Source organism: Neoarthrinium moseri, assembly GCF_022829205.1.
Source record: "Neoarthrinium moseri strain CBS 164.80 chromosome Unknown scaffold39_Wmoseri_CBS_16480, whole genome shotgun sequence".
NCBI classification, from domain to species: domain Eukaryota; kingdom Fungi; phylum Ascomycota; class Sordariomycetes; order Amphisphaeriales; family Apiosporaceae; genus Neoarthrinium; species Neoarthrinium moseri.
Window position 1 is genome coordinate 231,020 of NW_026055153.1, and position 22,891 is coordinate 253,910.

At 53.2% G+C, this 22,891-nt stretch overlaps 7 protein-coding genes across 7 annotated transcripts; 3 read left to right on the forward strand and 4 right to left on the reverse strand.

Moving 5' to 3' along the window:
• Positions 1-477: 477 nt before the first annotated feature.
• JN550_008968 (uncharacterized protein) lies at positions 478-3,392 on the forward strand (the record flags this gene model as incomplete). The annotated part of the gene is made up of 4 exons (XM_049320989.1): positions 478-803; positions 1,039-1,933; positions 2,007-2,255; positions 2,310-3,392. The coding sequence occupies 4 exons, from the start codon at positions 478-480 to the stop codon at positions 3,390-3,392; spliced, it is 2,553 nt and encodes an 850-aa protein (XP_049169084.1).
• A 3,787-nt stretch (positions 3,393-7,179) lies between these two features.
• On the reverse strand, positions 7,180-7,689 carry JN550_008969 (uncharacterized protein; the record flags this gene model as incomplete). The annotated part of the gene is made up of 1 exon (XM_049320990.1): positions 7,180-7,689. One exon carries the CDS (start codon positions 7,687-7,689, stop codon positions 7,180-7,182), a length of 510 nt encoding a protein of 169 aa, XP_049169085.1.
• Positions 7,690-8,732: 1,043 nt separating this feature from the next.
• On the reverse strand, positions 8,733-10,205 carry JN550_008970 (uncharacterized protein; the record flags this gene model as incomplete). The annotated part of the gene is made up of 1 exon (XM_049320991.1): positions 8,733-10,205. The coding sequence occupies one exon, from the start codon at positions 10,203-10,205 to the stop codon at positions 8,733-8,735; it is 1,473 nt and encodes a 490-aa protein (XP_049169086.1).
• Positions 10,206-10,931: 726 nt separating this feature from the next.
• Positions 10,932-13,046, reverse strand: JN550_008971 (uncharacterized protein; the record flags this gene model as incomplete). Its single annotated transcript, XM_049320992.1, has 1 exon — positions 10,932-13,046. One exon carries the CDS (start codon positions 13,044-13,046, stop codon positions 10,932-10,934), a length of 2,115 nt encoding a protein of 704 aa, XP_049169087.1.
• Positions 13,047-15,324: 2,278 nt separating this feature from the next.
• Positions 15,325-16,763, forward strand: JN550_008972 (uncharacterized protein; the record flags this gene model as incomplete). The annotated part of the gene is made up of 3 exons (XM_049320993.1): positions 15,325-15,414; positions 15,479-15,617; positions 15,691-16,763. The coding sequence occupies 3 exons, from the start codon at positions 15,325-15,327 to the stop codon at positions 16,761-16,763; spliced, it is 1,302 nt and encodes a 433-aa protein (XP_049169088.1).
• Positions 16,764-17,662: 899 nt separating this feature from the next.
• Positions 17,663-19,459, reverse strand: JN550_008973 (uncharacterized protein; the record flags this gene model as incomplete). Its single annotated transcript, XM_049320995.1, has 5 exons — positions 17,663-17,946; positions 18,003-18,201; positions 18,259-18,691; positions 18,775-18,905; positions 18,968-19,459. The coding sequence occupies 5 exons, from the start codon at positions 19,457-19,459 to the stop codon at positions 17,663-17,665; spliced, it is 1,539 nt and encodes a 512-aa protein (XP_049169089.1).
• A 1,111-nt stretch (positions 19,460-20,570) lies between these two features.
• JN550_008974 (uncharacterized protein) lies at positions 20,571-22,611 on the forward strand (the record flags this gene model as incomplete). Its single annotated transcript, XM_049320996.1, has 5 exons — positions 20,571-20,804; positions 20,856-21,264; positions 21,323-22,051; positions 22,111-22,427; positions 22,483-22,611. 5 exons carry the CDS (start codon positions 20,571-20,573, stop codon positions 22,609-22,611), a joined length of 1,818 nt encoding a protein of 605 aa, XP_049169090.1.
• Positions 22,612-22,891: the final 280 nt, after the last annotated feature.

A 22,891-nucleotide genomic window follows, 5' to 3' on the forward strand; every position in this document is an offset into this window, starting at 1 on the left:
AATCGGTGTACATGCGCCGTACATACAATAGATACTGGACCTATAACGTACAGTAGGCAGTTGTTCACTTCACCTGGGATGATGTCACCTCGGTGGACTCGAGTAAGTTGATGGACGTGAGCGGGTTTGTCACGTGATGTATCGCCACGGAACAGGGACAAGGACAGGGACTGGGACAGGGACAGGGACGAGCAAGACAGCTCTCCCCCAAATTCCCTCTTCAGGCTTGCCGTTCCTTGGCTGCTTGGCTTGTTTGGCCTGCTTGGCTTTGCTTGGCCCCCCCTGTCCTGGCCCAGGTTTAGCGGAATTCGCGGAGTCGCGGAGTTCTCGCTGCGAAATCTCAAATCGCGGGCACGGGAAGCATTGCGTCTGCTCTGCTTTCTTGCCCGGGGAAAAAAACAGCCCAACGCAGGAGCAGCACGGAATCCCACCCGTCCCAGCGACAAGATCAGGAAGAGAGTGAGAGCGCGAAAAAGGATGGATCTGCTCGAGAACCAGGTCAGCGACCTGAAATACCTAACGCAGAACGCCATCACCCCCCTGGCCGAGACGACCCCGACCGGCTTCACGCCGCAGAGCGCAGTCTCGCCGGTTTCCGCGGTCGGCCATAATTCCGCACACCACCAGCATCAGCACCACCACGACGCCCACCACCAGCAGACCGCAGGAGGCGACCCGAATGCAGCCTCCATGTCCGCCGGCGCCAAGCGGAAGGGTGCGCTGGACGACGAGGACTCCCCTAATGCCGGCGGCAGCAGTAAGCAGCAGCGCAGCAAGCGCAATCGATACATCTCCATAGCCTGGTGAGTGTGCTTTGTTGCCCGTCGTTGGCCTATCGCGTGGTGTCGTGTCTTGTCTTGTCGCGTCTGTCCTCTGTCCCGGGATGCATTGAGTATACATGCGTGCATACATGCTTTGTGCCAATGTGTGTGTGTGTGTGTGCGTACGCATGCATAAACCTGCCGGCTGGCTTGTATTCCGATGAGAACGAGACCGATATCAAGTCAACGACCACGAACCTTCGCTGACCCGTCCCAGCAACGAGTGCAAGCGGCGCAAGATCAAGTGCAATGGCGAGACCCCCTGCCAGAGGTGCGGCAACCTCAACCTGCAATGCCTCTACGCCCCCAACTGCTGCTCCACCAACTTCAAGGACTCGGACGAGTTCAAGCACATGAACAACACCGTCTCGCGCCTCCAGGAGCAGGTCGAGACCCTCTTCAACAACCTCAACTCGCTCCGATCCGAGACCCTGCGCCTCGCCCCCATCCAGGGCCAGGACCGAGTCCTCCCTCTCCCGGGCGCCCCAAATACGAGCACACCGTCGCCGTCCACCAGCTCCGCCGCTCCTGCCCACCGCCCTGATGTGTCGCATCCCCGCCAGCCCGGCTTTCGGGGCCCGACGAGCACCCACTTCAGCCTCGATGTCGCCAAGAACACGCTCCATAAGATGGGCTACAGCAACCCGGCAGACGAGGCCCAGGAGGAGAATGCGTCCAACCTGGAGGACACCCCGGGCACGTCCCCCATGCTTGCGCCGCTGGCGCCCGACCCCCAGCTGCGCGCTCCAGATCCGCTGTGGGAGTTCGACAAGGACGAGATGATCCGTCTGTGCCGGGTATACGAGGAAGAGGTCGGCATCATGTATCCCGTCATCCGGGTCGAGACCGTGGTGAACCACGTCAAGATCCTCTCCTCCTGGATGGAGGCTGCAAGGAAGCATTTCCAGCACCCACCCGTCGCCCAGGACAGCGGCATATCGGATCGCAAGACGATACAGCTCAAGATGGTAATGTGCACAGCCTTGATCGTCGAGGAGCACGGTGATAGCGACAAGGCCATTCGATTGTTTGAGACCGTTCGGCCTTTTCTTGACAAGATGCTTATGAGCGACCCGAGCGATGTCGCGAACCTTCCATTACTCGTACTTCTGGTATGTACTTGTCGCATCATTTATCCCAAGCCGTCCTGTGTCATTGAGTGGCCAGGCTAACGATACAATGTAGGGTGGCTATAGGTTCTTGGCCAACGATGAGGTCCTGGCTTGGCGAGTCATTGGGCAGGGTCTACGGTTGTGCATCGAGCTTGGCCTGCACCGTCGCGATGCTATCCTACGGATCCCAGATGAAGAAGACAGACGGAATGCCATCCATTCGTTCTGGAGCTGCTACGTGCTCGACAGACGATGGAGCTTTGGAACAGGACTGCCTTATGTCGTTGCAGACGAGGAGATTGATCCCAATCTTCCCTTGCCGGTAGGTTTCATGTCGCATGCTGACATTAGCCAAAAGCATGACTGACCATTTCAGGATCAACACCCATATCTCGTGGCCATGATATCCTACTCACAGCTCAGCGCGAGGGTATGGCGCCTCGTGCGACATTTCGAGCCCAACATGGCCATGGATCTGCGCCAGAACGACATTGAGGATTTGGACCGCCAAATCAAACAGTGGTATAGCGAAGTACCTGCAGAAGTTCGGCTTGACCTTCCAGACTGGGAAACCATGCCTCGCCATCTGATGCCTCCTGTGCACTCACAAAAGGACTACAACATCCAGCGTCTCCAGATATGGACATATCTACGCCTAAATCAGATCCGCACTTGGCTGCACATGCCCATTCTGCATACCCACAGCAGCATCATGGAGAACCTGCGCGGCGCTGAACGAGCAGTCAAGCTGGCAAAGAACACGATCAAGTACTTGGCACACTTGAACAGCACCACCAACGTGTATCGCAAGATCCAGGTTTTCTACCATCAGTTCCTCACATCAGCTATCGCCGTCCTATTCCTGGCCTCCTGCCACGCGCCCGTCAACTTCAGCGCCAGCTGCCGTGACGAATTCTACATCGCCCTCGAGCTCGTCCGCGATCTGAGCTCCAAGTCTTGGGTGTCGCAGCGGCTCTGGCGTACCATCAAGTCGTTGAAGGAGGTGGCGCCGCGTCTCGGCCTGGCCGAGGCCGAGGACCCGCACTCATCCGCTGCCCTCACAATGGCAGGGTTGGCAACCGGCCACATGGGCCAGAAGGCTGCGACCCCGCCGGCTGTCGATCCGAACACAGCAGCCTCCTTCAACCGCCCGATCCCGACGTCGGCCCCTGGCGCGGCCGCGCCCATGGTCGACGGCGCGCAGAACGGATGGCAGATCTCGACCGAGATGTCGCGGATCTTCGAGGGCTACATGGGCATGAACGGCATGCCACCACCGTCCCTCCTCGACGATATGGGCGTCCCCGGCGGCGCCTTGGGCGGCGACCCGACCCAGAGGACCACGGCTGACTTTCAGCCCCAGCCGGTGCCTGACGACGCCGTGTCGGGGCCGTTCGGCGTCCGGGTTCCGGGCCAGGGGAACGGCAGTGTCTATAGTCACTTCAGGGACATGTTTTGATCTTCGATGCCATACTCGTGTACTTTTATCTATTGTTTGAAAGATTTTGTATCCTAGCTAGCGAAGAGGTGGTATCAAGGAATCAATTGTGTTGAATCAAGATAGGCTCTCATTCTGCTGGTTGAATCTGAATGTTTCCAACAAGAGATCTATCGAAGAACGCTTTTGTGTGCTCACTTATCTATGTCCACTTTTCAAGCATCAACCCCGTTAGTGAGGGACCAAGTTTGACAAGAAGTTGCCAACCTACCAACCAACCCCAAGCCTTCTTTCTCTCTTTGTTGCTACTACTTTAGCGGCTGGTAATACGGCCCCTTGGGTCGTCTCTATGGCGATCAAGGAAGGAGGATCAGGCTACAGTAGGAAACGGTTGGCCCATGCAGTATGGCGTGCATCACGATGCACCGACTGAAGTACTGGTGACAGCGCAATGGCCTGACCAGCTAATTAGGGAGCTCACCTGTCGCAGCCATTGTCTTACGGCGTGTTAGCCGTGGACGACTCCGCGATGCGCAAGGCCGGAGAGTGAACAAATTGGCATTGTGCCATAGTATTAAGACAGTCTGCCTCGTGCTTGTGCCAAATCAAAGGCAGTCGTCGAAAGCCGACATGCCGCTTCCATGCAGGACCCGTACTTGACATGCTAACGCCGTTGCGGACATCGACCCATGTGTACTATACTCTAGCTCGTATAACATAGAGACCGCAGCCGCTGAGATTCCTTTTGGCCGCCATGATCGAAACATCGCTAACCCATGATCGTGATTGGCTCATCCGGATCATAATTTCAAACTTGAGGCTGAAGTAGGGCTGGCCACCACGAGTTTTGAGTATCGGTGAGACACCTACAACAATCATGGGTAGTAAGAGACAAGCTGAACTGAAGATCTTACCTCAACCTGGCGTTCTCCGAGCTCCCTGTTCCCCCGTGCAACCGTGACTCGTGGCTCTCGTGGCTCTCGTGGCTCTCGTGGCGGAATTCAGGCGCAACGGGTTCAGTTCTGGGCATTGCCGTGTTTGAGAATGGCCATCGCATTTGTTCTCTGCTCTGCATTACTGGTGTTGGTAGCTGGAGGCTTCCCTCCCCCCATTCTCACCTGCTGCGTGTTTGTTGACTTGGTATGTTGCTTACCCATTATATCACGTCCTGTGATGTGATTGGAACTTCGGGATGGTCCACATGGCCGCCGTCCCCTAAGTTATGCTTATTATATAGCCTCTGCCCCTCCCCCGCAAGCTGTACCGGCCCTTAGTTAGCCACGTGGTAGCCTGGTATATCAACATGCCCAAAGCAAGGATGCATCTTACTGGGTGTCTTTGATCCAGATTTAACAAGGGCTTCCATCTCGCCGTCAACCGTTCAGAAGTCTACCATCCACTTCTTGGCGGGCGTGCGCCAAAATGAATACGAGGCCTGCGAATAGAAGATGGGTAACCCTAGCCGTGCTAGACATGTCTTGCTGCAGGGCTGAAGTGAGGGCATTGTGTCACTCCAACTGACACATAATCCTAGACAACTAGGATAACAATCGGCAATGTCGCAAAACTCTTTTCTTTCTCCCAACCAACTCGATACCGTTGTCAGCCCGTACCCCTCGCTGTGGTCTGTTTGTAAGTAAACCCGCCAAGACCGGGCGTCGCAACCAGCTCCCCGAGTAACGGCAGCTTCACTTGGCAACCATTTTGTAGCTATGGTATTTTCCTATAAATTACCCTCGCCGCCGGCCCATCAGTACCGAGTAGTAATAGGGTATACCAATACCTGATATCTTCCCGCCATTACCAAATTGCGCAATGCTATCTCATGTTATCCCCCTTCTCGCTCTGGTGGCATCCGCCCATGCTGCCCCCAATTACGACTATAAGCCCCCCCCTCCCTATCCTCATTGCCCTCATACCATCTGCGTTGATGGCATCAACAAGTGCGGCATAAAGTATGGTGCTTGTTATGACCAATGCAAGCCCTGGAAGAGTCCCACTCCTCCGCCGTGCTCCTCCACCATCACGGTTAAGCCTACCACCACCAAGCCAACCACCACCAAGCCTACCACTACCAAGCCAACAACCTCAACAACGGATAATTGTAGCACACGGACCGTCTGTGCCGACTATGTCAACGAATGCGGCATCTGGTATGGCGGTTGCTTCCCAGACTGCAGACCTTGGCCCAGTTTCAGCAAACCAACCTGCCCAAGCACCAGCACGGTTTCTCCAACTAGCAAAACTTCCACTCCAGTAACAAGCAAGACGCCAGAGACTACTCCTACTACTACTACTACCACCCGTCAGAACACTTCTACCGGAACGGTTGCGCCTCAAACCACTGCTACCACCACTAAGATACCAGAGACTGTGACGACATCGTCGCCGACTACCACCAGCCCCACTAGTTTCCAGCCGCCTTTATTTTGCCGCTTTTACACCAAAACATGTGTCAACTCGAGTATCACCTCTGAGCTGACTTTCGGTCCTGGGTAAGTTCCACTGTCCTGATATGTCGAAGTCAAGCGCCGAAGATCGCCATACGCTAACAACTGCTTTATAGCTGCTATACATATCGGTCGGGATATGAAGGTCCTTCTTACACGACTCCTTACTGCGCACCGACGGCAGGGCCATGATAATATCTACAAGCCGCACCAGTGAAGACGATGAAATTGAACCATGGGCGTCCTCATAGACATTTCTCTTCCATTAGCGCAAGGTTTCCGATCTGAACGATCATGCCGTGCGCCATTTGTTTCGACGTACGAAGACAAATGAATAGTAGTGACAACCGATGGGTATGAAAATTCCGTGGTAGAATAGAGAAAATAGTGATATACGTTCTACAGAATCGAAGATTGGGAAACCCCGTACTGACTTCCATCACTTTTTCAACTTTCCTCCGCCTCAAGGCGGCCCATTGTACGGCAGCAACAAACAGGCTAGTGGCCATATCCACGCACTCAGCGCCAGTAACCACAGCCACGGCTGAGGTAATTGAAATAGCTTCATTGTATCAGCGTGTCCGTTCCTAGGGTCGTTGAGTTCGTGGACAATGGTCGCTGTGGAGTTGCTCATGGTGAAGGAAGAGGCGCCAGTGGGTGATACAGCTTGAAACCGTTGCATACGTTGATGAGTGGAATCTATTACAGTATAACCACTTCACACTCAATACCAGCTGCAGTGCAGAGTTCCCTGACTTTTTGCCTCATCGGGGGATTCCATTCCCTGTGGTCCTTATTTGACTGGCTATGAAGAGGCATGGTCGTCGAAAGGCATCGAAGGCGTGGAAAGGTGTTTCTCGAGCGTCTACCCTCTAACCATGACTCCAAGATAGCCAAGATACCGTCGCTGTCCCACTCGTTTTCACCTTCGAAAAGTAAATCGTCCGTAAGAGTCAAATACTCAAATGTTCGAAGAAAGATACTCTTCCAATCTTCTGGTCGTATCCGCAGTGTAAGTATCCATAATAACCGGCACGGGAGCCTGGAGACGGACCAGGTTGTTAAAAGAAACAAGACTAGTAAGGTCACCAACAATATAGAGCCGGGATTCATCGTAGAGGGCGTTAACGGTTGCAGTAGCCCGGAGGTCTGTTAATGTACCGCGAACATAAGATATTGCTTAACAAAAAAGATTCAGGTCAATCATAGAGTTTGTATTTTCCAGATCCATTGCTGTTGGAGAAGGCTCATGTACTCAATTCCACTGAAGGGACTTGAGTCCTGTAGTTACAGACAACACTAGATTGAGGAGAGATTCCAGAACTTGCGATATATTGAGCGTGGTGAGGCTGGAAGGACTAGGTGCTTTGGTAGGCCAGGCAGGAGTAGGGGTTTTCGATATTGACACGAATGTCTTCCATGTTGGGCAGGTAAAATAGCGTCATGGCATGGACAGTGTTGGGGATCCGGTTCATCAGGTCTCCGTCCATGGGAGCATAATAACTCACCTTCTTCAGGTGGTCAAACTTTGGCAAGGCGGTATTCCTTGGCTCGAGAAGCGCGGCCCTCAACATTCTGCCCGTAAGCACCCACTCTTTGGCGAAGTTGAGACTGAAAGATAGTGTCTCCAGCCTGGGGACCTGCGAAAGAAGCACGGCGACGAAGGCATTCATGGTCCCCGAACGTAGTTCTGATATCCAGAGCTTACCGAATGGCATCTTGATCCTCTCGATTGCTCCCACGATTTCATCCAGACGAGAATCATCAACAGGAATCTTGCGTGGTAGATGCCCATGCCACTTGAGCCAGCTATATCCGGTCAATATGATGGACCGAACTAGGCAGCCAAGCTCCGGCCGGTTGAGCATGCTCCTGAGGAACAGTTGAATCGGAGGGGTTCTCTCAGGCTCCCATACCCACTCGATCCGGGAGTAGAGAAAGGGTTCCACGATATGATGCAGTCATTTATTAACACGAGAGTGTGAGAGATGAGCAGGCTGGGATGTAAGCTCAAATATGGCGCGCAAATTTTCAGGCGGACAGTCGAGGAGAGGTGAGTCTCGAGGCGCCTGATTTACATTGGACTTCGTCGTTGACGACCTCACAGGTGACATGATGCGAATTTGTAACCTTTTGGTGTTGTTTCAGGTTTTTTTTTTTTTTTTGTCTTGAACCCAAATGCCAGTGTTAGATTTGTAACATGTTTGGGAAAGAGAGTCGCAAATTCTAGGGACGTGCGGCGCCTGAATAGAAATTGGTTGGTCCCTTCAGGGCGGCGCAGCGCGGCAGCCAATCTTATTAACGTCTGTATCTGTAACGGCAGAAAACTAGGGTGGGGAATGGGGAACACAGCATACACTCTTTGGAAGTCCGGTATTAAGGCATAGTATTGTATAAGCGCGACGATGGCGGACCTTATAAGCAGACTGAACATGTGCAAACGGATGTTGCCTGGAAAAAATGATGGGAAGTTCTGGATGTGCTGATAATCTATGAGCAAGATTTTGAATCGTAGAGATAGTCCGCAACGGGCATTTCTAAGAAATGTGTCGTCATATTTTATAAGAGGGCCGATGATAAGAGGGTGATTTTTGCCATGTCAATATAGGTCTCATCTTGGCTATAACCAGGCTGAGCCACTATTTTAGTTTCTCGATTCTTAGGGAACCCTTCCGGGGACGCTGGTGGTACAATGTCTTCAATTATGCAACAATGACACGGCTTATCTAGGTGCCAGAAAATGACATAAATGGGACTGGAATATGTCTAGAGAATTAAGCCTCAGGATAACCCAAGTCACCTCAGGCTTTGTAATCATGAGTGACGGTGAGCTTCCAAAAGCGGAAGTTCCCTCCTCTAAAACCCATTCTAGTTATCCTCGATTCCGCATCACTTCTCTGGAAACACGACCCTATTCATTCGACTCCGAATCGGACCCAACGCCCTTTTCGGTGTCGTCGGCGGCGGCGGCAACCGGACAGGTGGTAGGGATTGGGAAATCCCACTTAAGTGAGCCGCCAAATACGCGGGCGTCGGTGCGAGCGGACGCCTCCTCGGGGAGGAAGTCGATTACGCGGCCCCGGCGCACAATCTTCCCGAGTATATTCTTGCTTGCCCAGATCTCGAAGTTTGGGATGAGGAGAGGAAGAACATGCTCGAGGACCCAGTAGATGGCAGCCGGAACCCACTGGCGCGGGCGGGCGCATTGTCGCGTCACCCTGCCGCTGGCGGCCGCGACGTTGGCGATGTCGTCGTCGACCTTCCGAGCTGTCTGGTAGCGCGCAAAGATGTCATCAAGGGCCTCTGCCGAGGGCGGCGGCGCATCCACCCGCTGTGCCACCTCGGCGTGCAGCAGGGACGCCAGCACGGCCACGTCGTTGACACCCGAGTTGTAACCCCAGCCGAAATTGGGCGTGAACCTGTGGACGGCGTCTCCGGCGAGGACAACGCGTCCACCGGCGGCTGGCGCGAGGCGCCAGTGCGGGAGAACGCCCTCAAGCTGGTCGGCCATGCCGCAGGCCGTGCGTGTTGGCCACACGTCGCCGAAGGTCAGACCGGGCAGCACGGACATGCCGGCGAAACGCATCGCTAGCTGATCCCGGTCCGACGCGGTATAATCGCGGCGCATATCGGTGGGCGCTTCGAGCTGCTCGTACAAGAAGAACCAGCTTTGATCCTGCGCCGTCATGAACATCAAGCTACGCTCCGAGCCATGGGCCTCGACATTGGACTTTGGTGGACACGCCTCGGGACGGGGGCAGGTGCCCCATAAGCAGCGGTACTCCGCCCGGAACGGCCGCTCTGGGTTGATGTAGTCGGCGTCGGCGCCGGTTTCTAGGGCCAGTGCCCGCATCATAGCGCGCGTCTTGCTGTGCACGCCGTCGACACCGAGAACCATGGTCCCGCGCTCTACGCTGCCGTCCTCACAGCGGACCGTAACGCCTGACGCATCGGGCGCGATCTCGCACACCTTCTTACCCGTTAAAACCCGGGTAGCGCGCACGTTGGTGGGGAGTGTGTCGTATAACACCCGGACGAGGTCTTGCCGGTGAAAGTTCCAGGGCGGCGTGCCGAATAGTTCGCGGTGGACAGGGCCGGGCGAACCTGTACGGTATACCTTGCCCGCGTGCGTCACGGTTGTTCTGGTCTCGATGGGCACGCTCTGGGACTCCATCGCCTCGAATAGCCCGAGCTGGTGCCACACGCGTTGAGTCGAGGTGTAGGCCAGCAGGCTGGCGCCTTCTTCAGGCATACACGTATCACGTGCCTCGAGCATGACAAAGTCGATGTTCGCCCGGAGCAGCGCGTGTGCCGCCGTCAAACCAACGGGGCCACCGCCCACAATGACAACGCGGAACCGCTCCGATGCTGACGGTGCTTCCATCATGTAGATGGTGCCCTTCAAAAGCAAGGAGTAGCTGGCCTGGAGGAAGACAGTTGTAACCACGCTTAGCTATATGTTCGCAATAGCTGACTAAGTTAGAACATCGATCAGCTAAGCGACATGTACGGTTCGGGATTCTGGGTCGCAGCTGTGTGCCGTTATGGAGAGGGCTGAGGAGTGAAAACTGCAAGGGTAAAGAGCGTCGTTTCTCGGTGCCGTTTCCCCCCTTTATTAACCCACTAGCAGCAACGCCGTGGAGACCTGGTGTCGTGGGCCTGATCTGCAGATCTGTCTTTTTTTTTTTCTTTGAGCAGGGGCAAGGGTGGAAATGAGCCCCAGTATATCGAACCTGGATTTGAAATGATATCTCTGGCTGTCCATGATGACGGACACTGGCAAGTATGGGAGTACCCAGGGGGGATTGCAGCACGGTGCGAGCTTATCTATCCAGCCGAGCCGCGCCGTGGTCAGCTATCTCGATCATTGGCTTACTCCGTTATCATCATGTGCGTGGATTCCAATGTCGGAAGAGTTCATATGTAAGGAGAGGCATTGAGAATGCTGTCCAGGCGCGCCAGGCTCCATTGGACTAGTGTTATTACACGGGATATTAATTCGTAGCCTGGACTACTTATGGTGGTATATTTGATATTAAGTTCATATTATACAGAAGATGAAGCAAGACAGTGAAGCAGCGTCGCCATCGGGATTTGAAGCAGGACTCTTTTACGATGAGTACTCGGCAACGATCGTGTCGGCAACCTTCTCAACGAGCTGGTGGATCCACAGAATGGGGAAGTAACCGGGCAGCTTGTTACAAGCGCTCAGATCGGAAACGCGCAGGCCGTCGATGCCGCGGACGCGCAAGTCACCGTCGAGCACGGCCATGGGATCGCCGTCGGCGCCGATGGGAGCCGAGCAGGAGGCGTGGTGGCCCCAGGACTCGTCGCGGATGAACTGATCAAGGTCGTCGCCTTGGACGTCGGCTCCCGGCCAGACCTCGGTGAAGGCGCCTTCGAAGATCTCGTCCACGCCCGTGAGGAGAGAGCCGTCAGTGCCCGACAGAAGACCGCCGATAGGGATCACATCCTTCATAATGGAACGCGCGTAGTCGTAGGCCTCACGGATGGCCGTCAGGTCCAGAGCTGCCTCCTCATCGTTGTAGAACTTGCGGAAGTTGATAATGGGCATATCACGAGGGTCCGCAGATGCCAGCTCGACCGTGCCGTAGTTGTTACGCTGGTGTGACTTGAGGATAATCCAGGCCCAGTGCTGGGCGTCGGCTGTGCAGCCCTGTGACCAACCCGAGTAGTATCCCGTAAAGTTGGCGGGCCCGCCGAGGAGCATAATGTCAGGCTCGCCGCGCGCCGACGTGGTTGAGTTGCGAATCACAGCGACAGCGATTCCGTTCGATGCGTATCCACCGCGGGAAACCTGGTCGTTACCCTCGACGAACTTCTTCATGCAGGGGTCCAGTTCCGGGTCAGGGTGCCACGTGCAGTCTGCCGTCAGCGCAAAGGGGGTCTCGGTCTTAGACACCATGGTCTGCTCGTAGCGGTCTTGCAGGTTGGTACCAACGCCAGGGAGGTCGAGGACGACATCGATGCCGAGCTTCTCGAGCTCAGCCCTAGGGCCGACACCGGAGAGCTTGAGGATCTGCGGCGTGTTGTAGGCACCGCCAGCGACAATGACCTCTTTGGTGACACTCACATGGCCGGTGTCCGTGGGCTCGGCGGAACCGCTACGCGGGTCGGCGCGGTAGAGAGACTGACCCATCATGTATTCGACGCCGGTGGCACGAGGCTTATCGCCACTTGTATCGAAGGTGAGCTTGGTTGCAAGTGTGTCGAGCATGATGTCGAGGTGGTACTTGCGCGTACCGTTCGGCCAGGTAGCCAGAGCCGTGTCCACAATGAGGTCGTATACACCACCACGGTGCGAGTCCTCCCGCATCACGAGCGGCACCTGGTAGACCTGAGGCACCATGGTCTGGCCGGGGGCGTTGATGTCGCTGAGAAGCACCTTAGCGAGGTAAGTGGCAGTGTCGACCACCTCAGTAAGGATCGTCTTGCCGAATGCCGTGGCTGCGGCCGCTAGAACTGACACGATCTTGATATCCGTCGCTGCCGTGAGGAGCGACGTCACCTGCAGCGGATACCAGCCTGAGCTGCCGGAGTCGGCCGCGTGAGGCAAGTAGCTGACGTCGGTGATACGTGTCAGATACTGACGCATATTGCTCGAGTTGTAGGAGGCGTCGCCCGTCAGCTCCGCCATGTCGTCCCAGTCCATCTCATATGGCTGCATGCTGAAGAGGGCATTGTGACGCGAGCAACCGCCCAGGGCGCCAGTACGCGGGTAGTAGATTCCCAGCGGCTCAGCGCCGTCGGGAATCGAACCCGAAGTGGCTGGCGTGCCGAGGTTGCCAGTTTGGTTGTACGAAGTCCACTTCTTGCCGTCCTTGGTGTTGTAGACCATCTTGGAGTCTCTCAAATCGATCTCCGTGTCTTCGTACTTGTGGATGTAGTAAGCCCACTCCATGCCCCAGTGCTCGGTCGAAGCGATATTCATGGCGGGCACCTGCTGGATTAGATGCATACCCTCATCGCCGCCCGCTTCAATAATGAGCACCTTGAAGCCAGCGATGGCTAGGTTCGAGCACATGTGCCCGCCGCCTGGACCAGACCCGATGCATACGAAATCGTACTCGGTTGTGGCGTCGCTGTGAAATTCGTGGTCGTACGACGACCTCTTAGTGATAAAAGGGTTATGGCTGGGCATCACCAGTGCCGCAGCTGCCTGCGCGAGCACGGCGCCGGCCGCGAGCCGTTGGGTGAAACCCATCGTGATACTCTTGGCTTATACTAGGGGGTGAACGACAGACGAGGGTTAGAGCTAAATTAGGAGAAAAGAGCGACAGAGAAGCGTGAAGCGTGAGTGTTGCATAGATACGCAAGCGAAAAAGAGTGACTGGCTTCTGCTGTTGAACAGGCAAAGACAGGAGAAAGCAAGAGTCAGTTCGAGTGCATGTCCTTGCCTTATTAGTATGCACTCGGGATACCGTCCCTGGTGACCCCCCTTACCGGTACTTTGTCTTTTCCCATTCTTCTCATTCGGCCGAGTCTCCACGACGTCAGCTGCCGGTATCTAAATTCCATTATCGGATTTCACGATTAACCCGGCGAGTAGCCATTTTCAGATCGTGTCGGCCGTTGGGAGTGGAGCGGCACCCCAGCGAAATGTCAAAACCCCCACAAGGTGGTATTGGTGCTTCAAACGGCTCTCCGTAAGGGAGTGCAGATGACAATGTCTCTGAGGCTGAGAGACATTTACCTATCCTTGCTACCTGTGTATTACTATGGGGCAATCAAGGTACCTGGTTGCGTATGGATTAGGGGACTAGTCGGGGGATTACATGGGGCATTCCCCACAAACTTGGGCTTGAACATACTTAGGGAGCTATTTAATCTTTTAGCAAAAAAGAATAGGCAACTAATGTTTCTAAAGTTACAACTCAAAATTGCCAGGGCTTTGTAAAGTGTTTTGGCTTGCAGGCACTCTCATGTTTCTCAGAATATCGGTATACAGTATACGGTTGACTTAGTCCCTAGTACTAGTGATGGATACTAGTCTTAGGGATGATCAATTACTAGGGAAGCGCAGCTCGCCAGGATATAGCTGGGGCCAAAGAGAAAAGAGTGAAAAGTACGGTCTCTCTGTAGTATGATCGACCTGGTCCGTGACCAACATTTTCTTCCAACTCCGTTCGCATCCTTGTGCTGCTAGATGAACGATCCTGGAAAAGGGTGGGCAATATTAAGGGGGAATATCTGAAAGCGTACAGTGATCATCTATACTGCTGTATCAGGCAGGGCTAATGCAATCGGACAGCATCCGCGACGTGGACACCAACGGTCTTTAGTGTGGCAGAAGGCTGCCTGCCCTTGCAATTGGGTACACCGCCTACTAAGCCTACCTCCTAGATCCCTGCTTCGGCCCACATAGAATAGCTTGCAGGGCTGCAAGGGCTGAAGGGCTGGTAGGACTAGATATGCATTTCGTTCTTTTGCCCCAATGTCATTGGTCAAATCGAAAGACACTACGTATGCACGTATGTATGACGGTATGTGCTCAACTGCACCGGAAGGTAACCAGGCAGTCTTCTTCTACGCAAGGAGCACACCTCGGACTGGAAGTCTCGCGGTAATAAGTGGCTCCGCAATTGTTTACTTAGACATAAGGGGCTCCAGTCAAAAGGTATTGTATTTGCCTAGAAGGCGAATGGTGATTGCTCTCAAGTTGAGAGGACCCCCATCCCAGTGTGGCATCCCGGGCTGCACCAAAAGTTGCGAGTGATTCCGGCCGGCTGATGGAAAACTTCCGCATTTTTCGGCCCGGGCCCGCGAAGCTGGCAAGGCAGATAGCATTTACCAGGATTTGGCAAGCATTGCCAAGATTGCTTGTTTGACTGCCCAGTTTGGCCCCGCAATGTGCGCTGCATCTTTGATTTCGATCGGCATCGTCTGCACCTATCACTAGAATATTGTTATGGAGCCGCCGCGCGGAGCAAACAAGTGGATCTATAAGGGCCTGGCAGGGCATCTAAATTAGGTAATGTTTCTGGCCGTATAATCCTACCTTGGATCGAGTATTTCGTGTCCGACGAAATGGTAACGAATCTACGTGACGTTTGGTAGGGATTCAGTGCGATGATCTACTTCATTTGGATCTGCTAGCAAGTAGTTTGTCCAATCATGCCTTGCATGGCAAAAGCTGATTGGATACCCCCTATAAATAAAGGTCCATTCCAAGTAGATCGTTTGGTACTGAACCCTACCAAAAGCTGCGTAGGTTCGTTATGGTTTCGGGGGATATGCTGTGGTCTTTCAAGGGATGGCCATAGCATAACGCGGCATATTTATCAATCGTTAAGGGCCAGGGGGATAACGGTGCTTTATACCAAAGCCGCTCGTTTTCTATCTCTTTCCTTTTGATTTTCTATCCACTCTTTTCTCCCCTTCTTTCAAGTACGTTTTTTCTATTGCTTCAGTTCTTCTCCGGTACTTGTCTGTTGTGGCGTCGACTACTACTGGGAGGGAATAGAAACCACCCAGAGATGAAAATGAGACCGTCATCACTCGGGTGGGCCCTTGCGTCCTTCACAACGCTCAAGGCAGTCGCCGCAGCGTCGACCAGCATGCCCGACTGTGCGGTGAGTGAACCTCCCCAGTGAACTATCTGTATCATATCCGCTGACAAAAGCTACCCAATAATAGCTAGAATGCCTCGCCGAGTACTTGCCATCGTCAGCCTGCCACGTCGCGACCAACATCACTTGTATCTGCAGCGACGCCGAGCTTACGAAGCAGATGTCAACATGCGTTTCTGCGGGATGCTCTGTCCGGGATGGCCTGTGTGCGTTCAGCTCATCCCATTAATGCCTGCGTCTTCCTTGTTATCGTTCAACGCTGACCGTCTAGGGGAACAGTGACGGAGAGATTCAATGCTGAAACGTGCGATTGGCCCGTAACAAACGACTCGCTCGGCTTGAAAGTCATCACACCGCTGTTTGGCGTACTCGCGGTTATCGTCTTCTGCCTGCGCGTGTGGGCGCGCTGGCTGACGGGCCTGATGGTCGCATGGGGAGCTGATGACTGGGTTATGCTGGCCACTGTCATCACATCGATCCCGCTGACGATCGTATCGTACCTGTTTGCCTCCCGTGGCCTGGGCCAGGACTTGTGGATGGTGCCATTCGAAAACATTACATTTGTGCTCGAAATGTACTACTACTCCGAAATCCTCTACCTCGTCGTCGTCTTCCTCACCAAGATCTCCATCTGCTGTTTTTACTTGCGTGTTTTTCCCAAACGCGCATTACGGATACGCATCTTCAGCGTCATCGGAGTGACTTTGGCTGCAGCGTGCGCCTTCATCTTCGTCACTATCTTCCAGTGTACGCCCATTCCTGGCGCATGGCTGCGGTGGGATGGTACCTACGAGGCTGAGTGCCGTGATGTCATGATCCAAGCTCTGTGGGGTGCCATTGTCTCCATCGTGCTTGATGTCGCTACCATCATGCTGCCTATGAAGGAGGTGTGGGGGCTGAACTTGTCGATCCGCCGCAAGGTCGGCGTGGTGCTCATGTTCGCGGTGGGAATGTTCGTCGTCGTCGTCCAGATACTCCGCATTGTATTCCTGCTGAAGTTTAGCGCGACATCCAACTTCACGCGCGACTACACGTCGGCGAGCGTGTGGTCCAACGTTGAGGCGTATGTCGGCATCATATGCGCGTGCTTCCCGCACATCCGCACACTCCTCACACACCTTGCCCCGCGCATCTTTGCCACCACCAAAGGCGGAAAGTCGAGTACTTCGGGCGTATACCCCGGGTCCAAGGGTCGCAGTCAGTTCTCACAGCGTCCTGTCCACGGCGACGAGACCGACTTTGTCGAGCTGCGGGCGGCACCTGCCCCCCAGGATGGCTTTAACAGCGTCACCGATCTGACACAGACCCGGGGCAGCGAGAAGTATGAGTATAACAGACATGCCATTGTTTAAGCGTGTGACTTCAAACACACCATGGAGAAATACGGCGTTAGGAAAAGGAATCAAACTGGGGCGGACTTGGATAGTGTTCTTATGGGCGACGGACTGTTCCGTGCACCATTGATAATGAGATCCGCCTGGAGAGTAGTCCAGGTCTCTATCAGGTGGAGAGCATTGGAATATATTAAACTTAATTGACTATTGCCGAACAGGCAGAAACTCCTGAGAATGAAAACTTATCCCGAGTGCTATCATCGATTATCTTATACTACGCCGAGAGCTACGAGGAGGCGACAAGCCATGCTTTCGGGGCAGGGATTTTTAAATATCTTTTCTTTTAACCCCGTCATTAGCAACCGCTAATTACGCTCCCTAATTGGAACATAGTAAAAGTAACACCCGGCGAACCCGCTAGTCTATCAACTTTTGCAGTATCAGCGCTAGCTATGGCTTTGATACTGCTCAGCAGAGTTTCTTTAGTACAGCGACCCAAGGCTATCAGACTGTCAGCTCCGCGTTTCCGGCCCTGGGCTCCCCCTTCTATAGATCTCGCCTTGATTTTTATTGCGCTGATGAGGGCACTGTCAAGGTGGAAGTAGATAATTTCAGTGTTGTACAGATTTCCTAGGGGAACGACGGGGTAGTGTTCGACAAGCCGATGCAGTCGCTATTGTTTAGCATGAAAGTGACGCCCAAATGAACTTAGGAACGAGATTGGGCTCTCGCGCATTTAAGCAAAAATATAATTTCACGGGTGCCGAATAAGATATAGAAGAGCAATCAAGTTAGGCAAACGCCATTACCACAACCTCAGGTACGACCTAAGCAAGTTGAGGCTTTCCAAACAAGAACCAACGCCTCCAGGTCGATTTAAATCATTGAAATAGTCTAACCACAATGGATTGAAAGGCCTACACCTTGACTCGGAATACAATAACGGCTATTAACGCAAAAAGAATGGAAGAAAACCCAAAAGGTATGCCAAGCCACGCCGGTCCCAGGCTCATACCCCAACGGAACGCCCAAGCCATCCCCGGCCCGGCTAGGAGAGTCCCTACACCCTCCATAACAGAGATGAGAGCATAGAGTCGTCCAATGTCGCTCGTTCTGTTTTCATGGTGGGACTCGACAAGATATGTTACCAGACTGCGAGCTACCGGGGGAAACCCTGTACCGAGAGTGTAGACGATCAGCCCTTTAGAGGCGTCAGCTTTTCTATTCTGCGAATAAGACAATTAAGAAAATACTTACCTGTAATCATCAGTGGTGCGCTCCAGGACGCGAATAGTATGAGACCGCCTAGTGCCATAAAGACGACGCTGGCTTGTCCGATCAGCAGGTCCTTATACGCCGCGCTCTTGTTCGAAAGAATGAAGTTGATAATGAAAGGGAGTATAATGGTGTATAAGATCAAGTTCACACCCGCCCGCAAGGACAGAAGTAATCCGGCCTAAGAGATATTGGTTGTTAGTTTTATGACTAGATCTGGGAGCATAAGAAGACATACTTCAGCGAGATCCCATCCATATCTCTTCGACGCGTATTGAAGGAGGACGGTGTTGGCTGAGCGTCCAAACTTTGAAAACAAAAACGTCAACACTAAAGCAGCTACAGCAGCATCGCGTAGAACGAAGCCGTATGACTTCTTAATTCTCTGGAGCCAGTTTAAACTTTTCATATCTAGCAAGGGCTCATCGTCGGTTTCTGCGATGGGAGAGGATGCTAATGAGTCTTCATCGGGTATCGTACCCTCTTGTTCAGATGTAGCATCTGGCAGGGTCTCTGGTAATATAAGCGCTACCGCGATCGCGCAGGCTTGAAAGCCAATAGCAGCCAATAGTGGATTCCATATGTTTCTCCGCATCAGAACTGAGGTGATAGGAGACACCAGGAACTCAGCAATCATATCGGCGCAGAACCGGTAGAAGAACACCGTACTCCTGTGAGTTGCGGTATCAGAGTAAGTTGAAGCACCGGAAACAGGTCTCAACCAGGCAGGCCGCGAGGCCCGAGGAAAACGTACCTTAATTCTGGTGGTACAACATCGGCAACAATCGTTGTGAGCATTGTTGTGCCGATAGGTGAGCCGCCGCCGATCAAGTTGAAGAGGGATGATAGCCACACGTATCGCAGTGGCCAGTGGAACACACCGACCTACCAGCCATATGATTGCTTAATGGCTGATCGTGAGGGTTATTTTTGGAGTACAGACTTACAATGGACAAAGTCGACACCCAAGTAAGCATGAACCCAACCATTGACAGTACCAAAATCCATTTTCGACCAAATCTATCTGCCAAGTACCCAAATGGAAGTGGTAAGAGGATAGCCGGTATGCTGTCGAAGAACAGCTGCCATCCCATGACTGATGCTAGTTCATTTTGCACCGGGTCAACCTTGCAGAGCGTCTCGGGGACATATCCATCTCGGCCAACCAGCGACGGGTCATACTGCAAGTAGAACTGTGTGCAGGCGACAGATTCAAGGAGGCGGATTCTTGGTGCTGTATAGAGATAGTCTCCAGTATCAGAAACGAGAGATAGCGTGATGCAGAGTAATACCACATATGTCCACGGCCACGAACAATGGGTGCAATGTGATGGTGCTGGCAATGGAGTTTGAATTGCCGGAACGGCGATTGGCGACGCGAGAAGGGGGACGCGTGCTTCATCGACCATGCCTTGGCCCTTGGGCGAGCGCTCAGTCATAGTTGAAAAGAACAACAGCCTAACGCGCCGAGATGAGCAAAAGTAAGGAATTGGAATCTTGGCGTGCCGCGCGAGGCCTTGCGACAGGTACTTAGATCACGGCCATGGGGACAGATGCACGGCGTAAGCCATCCCGAGCGGCCGGACTCCGATCCCTGTCACATCGGGCGCCTTGGTTCTGTGTCCCGGAACCAAGCTCCGTAAGAATGGGGCCAATGCATGTCTCGTGTCTGATTTCCCAACTCCGATCTCCCGCCTTGCAGAATCCGGGCGCTAAACCTCATTTGGCTCAGCATCAATTATGTCAGGCTTGTCCGTGGAACCACCGGGGTGCATTTCGTTCACACCTAAACTTCGCATAACAATGCACCTACTTCAGGTATGTATGCATCGGTTGAGCCTACAGATTGAGCTTTGGAAACTCGTATAGAGTAAGTGCGAGAGCATAGACAAGTAGTAATCGGAGAATCATTATGTCAAGCATGCATCAATTGACCTACAAAGCGACCCGTGTCTCCAATAACGATACGTACGCGACTTCATCACCGCCAACGCATCCCATACATCGACAACAAGCCAAATTGAAAATCATTGAATAGATCTCTGCCTCTAATATAGCTAGTACCCCTATTGCGAGGACACATCACGACTTCTAGCACACCGGCTGTACGAAGGTCGTTGACCCTTGGATGTTCAACTGGCGTCCATACTCATTGTTCGCCACGTTTTGCTGGACGCTATAGAGAGGTCGTATTCTTGTCTTATAGTAGAAATAACTACACCGTTGTTGAGGATTCAAGCAACAACTTGGCGTGATGCAACTCTGTACATGGGGTGTTACAGAATAGGAAGGAGTGGGCCGTTCTTGTGGGGCGGATACGAGGTGTTTAGATAGCTGTAGAAAATACGGGGTTGCATCGCTGCCGGATATGATTATTAGTTCAAGCAACTGACCCATATCGCCCAGAGTCAGTTATATATATACGAGCGCATCGCCGGCTCTCGTTAATTATCGTCTCTGGTGGTTTGGCTCCTGTGATGTATCCAAACTGATATGAAGGTGAAGTCGACCCAACTTTAGATTGGCCATTATCATCGACTTGTCGGAAAAATGCTTGGCCAGCGTAGTATCCTTGCAAGCTGCGTTGCCCTCTTGGGCGCGCAATCAGCTCTTGCAAGTCCGCAACCCGAATCTCCAGCAGTGGGCCGGGCCGATGGCTCGACTGTAGTCCATACCAGCGTTATCTTTCACCAGCCTAGATTGGAGGAGGCAGAAACTTTGTTATTGGAAATATCCAATCCCCAATCCGATAAGTTTGGACAGTATCTGGATCGGCAGGCCCTGGTAAGTTTCGCAGCTTCCTAGGCGGAGTGATGACCGTCTAAACGTGGGTAGGAGGAGCTCTTTGCTCCGAGTGAAGAGTCACAGCGAAAGGTTTTGGAATGGCTCGAAAGCGCTGGTATAGAGACAAAGCAAGCACGTCTTCGCAAAGCAGGCGCCAGTATTGAATTCCCCGCCACAATCAGCCAGATGGAAGGCCTTTTGAAGACAGAATACCAGATGTCTCATGATAGCCGTACCGGCAAGCGTCAGTTAACTAGCTCTGCGCACATTATTCCCAAAGGACTGGAGGATCATGTGCATTTTGTTACAGTGACAGCAGGAGCGCCGGTTGAGCCCAACAAACCGAACCTAAAACGCAGATCGCAGCCCAGCGCTGTCTCCCCTCTGGCGTTGCGTGACACGCACACTCCTACGGACTTGCGCAATTGCAGTCTCAGTTGGACTCCGTCGTGTATTCGTGGTATGATTTCTCTGTCCTCTTCATCAGCGCGAAGAAGCATAGTCTTGACCGTCCACAGATCTATATGGCATTCCTCTCGGCACTGAGGCCGCGCCCAACAATTCCATGGGAATTTTCGGATATGGTGACGCCTATAACCAAGCCGACCTTGACAACTTCTGGGGAAAATACGTCGAGTTCATCCCTCAGGGGACAGCCCCTACCGTGAACAGCATCAACGGAGCCACGGCACCCGGCCCGAGGGTCGATGGTGAGCAAATACTTGATCTGCAGATGGCATACCCCATTGTGTGGCCGCAAGAAGTGGTGGTCTTCCAAACCCCATACAACAATCGCGGTGGCATCGGCAATGCTTTCCTAGACGCAGTCGATGCGGAATACTGCACCTTTGACGGAGGAGACGATCCCGTTCTGGATGTGACTTACCCGATATTCGGAGGATGGCAGGGCCCGGCCATGTGCGGCACCTACAACGTTACGAACGTGGTTTCGATATCGTATGCGCCTGATGAAAAAGACCTGACCCCACATTACGTTCAACGGCAATGTACCGAGTGGATGAAGTTGGCCTTGCGTGGCGTAACGGTCCTCGTGGCCTCGGGGGATACGGGAGTTCAAGGTGGTATGGGATGCATGCTAGGTCCTGGAGGCGTGACATCGTTCAGCCCCCTTTTCCCGGGCAGCTGTCCGTACGTTACGGCAGTAGGTGCGACACAAGTGGACTTTAACGGATCCGAAGCACAAGAAGTCGCAGTATACGACCCTAAGCACAATTTCTACTCTGGAGGTAAGAAGCACAAGTCCACTGTTCCTTCTCAAAAATGCCCCGCTGACGTGCCTTTATAGGAGGCTTTAGTAATGTCAATGCCCAGCCGGCGTACCAGAAAGAAGCAGTCGCCAAATATTTCAGCGCGCACGATCCCAAATACCCCGAGGGTACGTACAACAAATCCGGGCGCGCCTTTCCCGACGTTGCACTGCTCGGAGCGAATGTCACGATCTCGGATCGGATGGAGATCGTAGTGAGTGGTGGTACCAGTGCGGCTGCTCCACTGTTTGGTGCCATGATCAATAGGATCAACGATGAACGTCTCCTGGCGGGAAAGAAGCCGATAGGTTTTCTCAACCAGATATTGTATCAGCACCCGGAAGTCTTCACTGACGTGAGTCGTTACCTGGGTATAGTATTGCGTTGATCCTATGCTAATACATTTGTAGATTACCGTCAACAATAATCCTGGCTGTGGTACGGAAGGCTTCCAGGCGGCAGAAGGGTGGGATCCGGTGACTGGACTGGGTTCACCCAAGTTTCCAGCACTAAGGGATCTGCTTGTGAATCTGCCTTAGACATTGGTCGGCTGCATGTGCTCTGACAGGATGCTAAAATTTGACTTTGGACTGCCGGTACCTTATTCCTCGTTTGGACCCTAATAAATAATAAGAAGTTACACCGATTCCTTAGAGACCTCAAGCACTCGCAAGTTTCCCGTTATACGACGATGTAACATGCTTATTGATGATGACCTCGCAGTGCCTATCAAATCTGTCCCTGTACACTACCTACTTCCTAATCCTGTTCCCCATGTTCGCTTTTCGACGTGTCTCAATCTTTTCAACTGCCTAACAC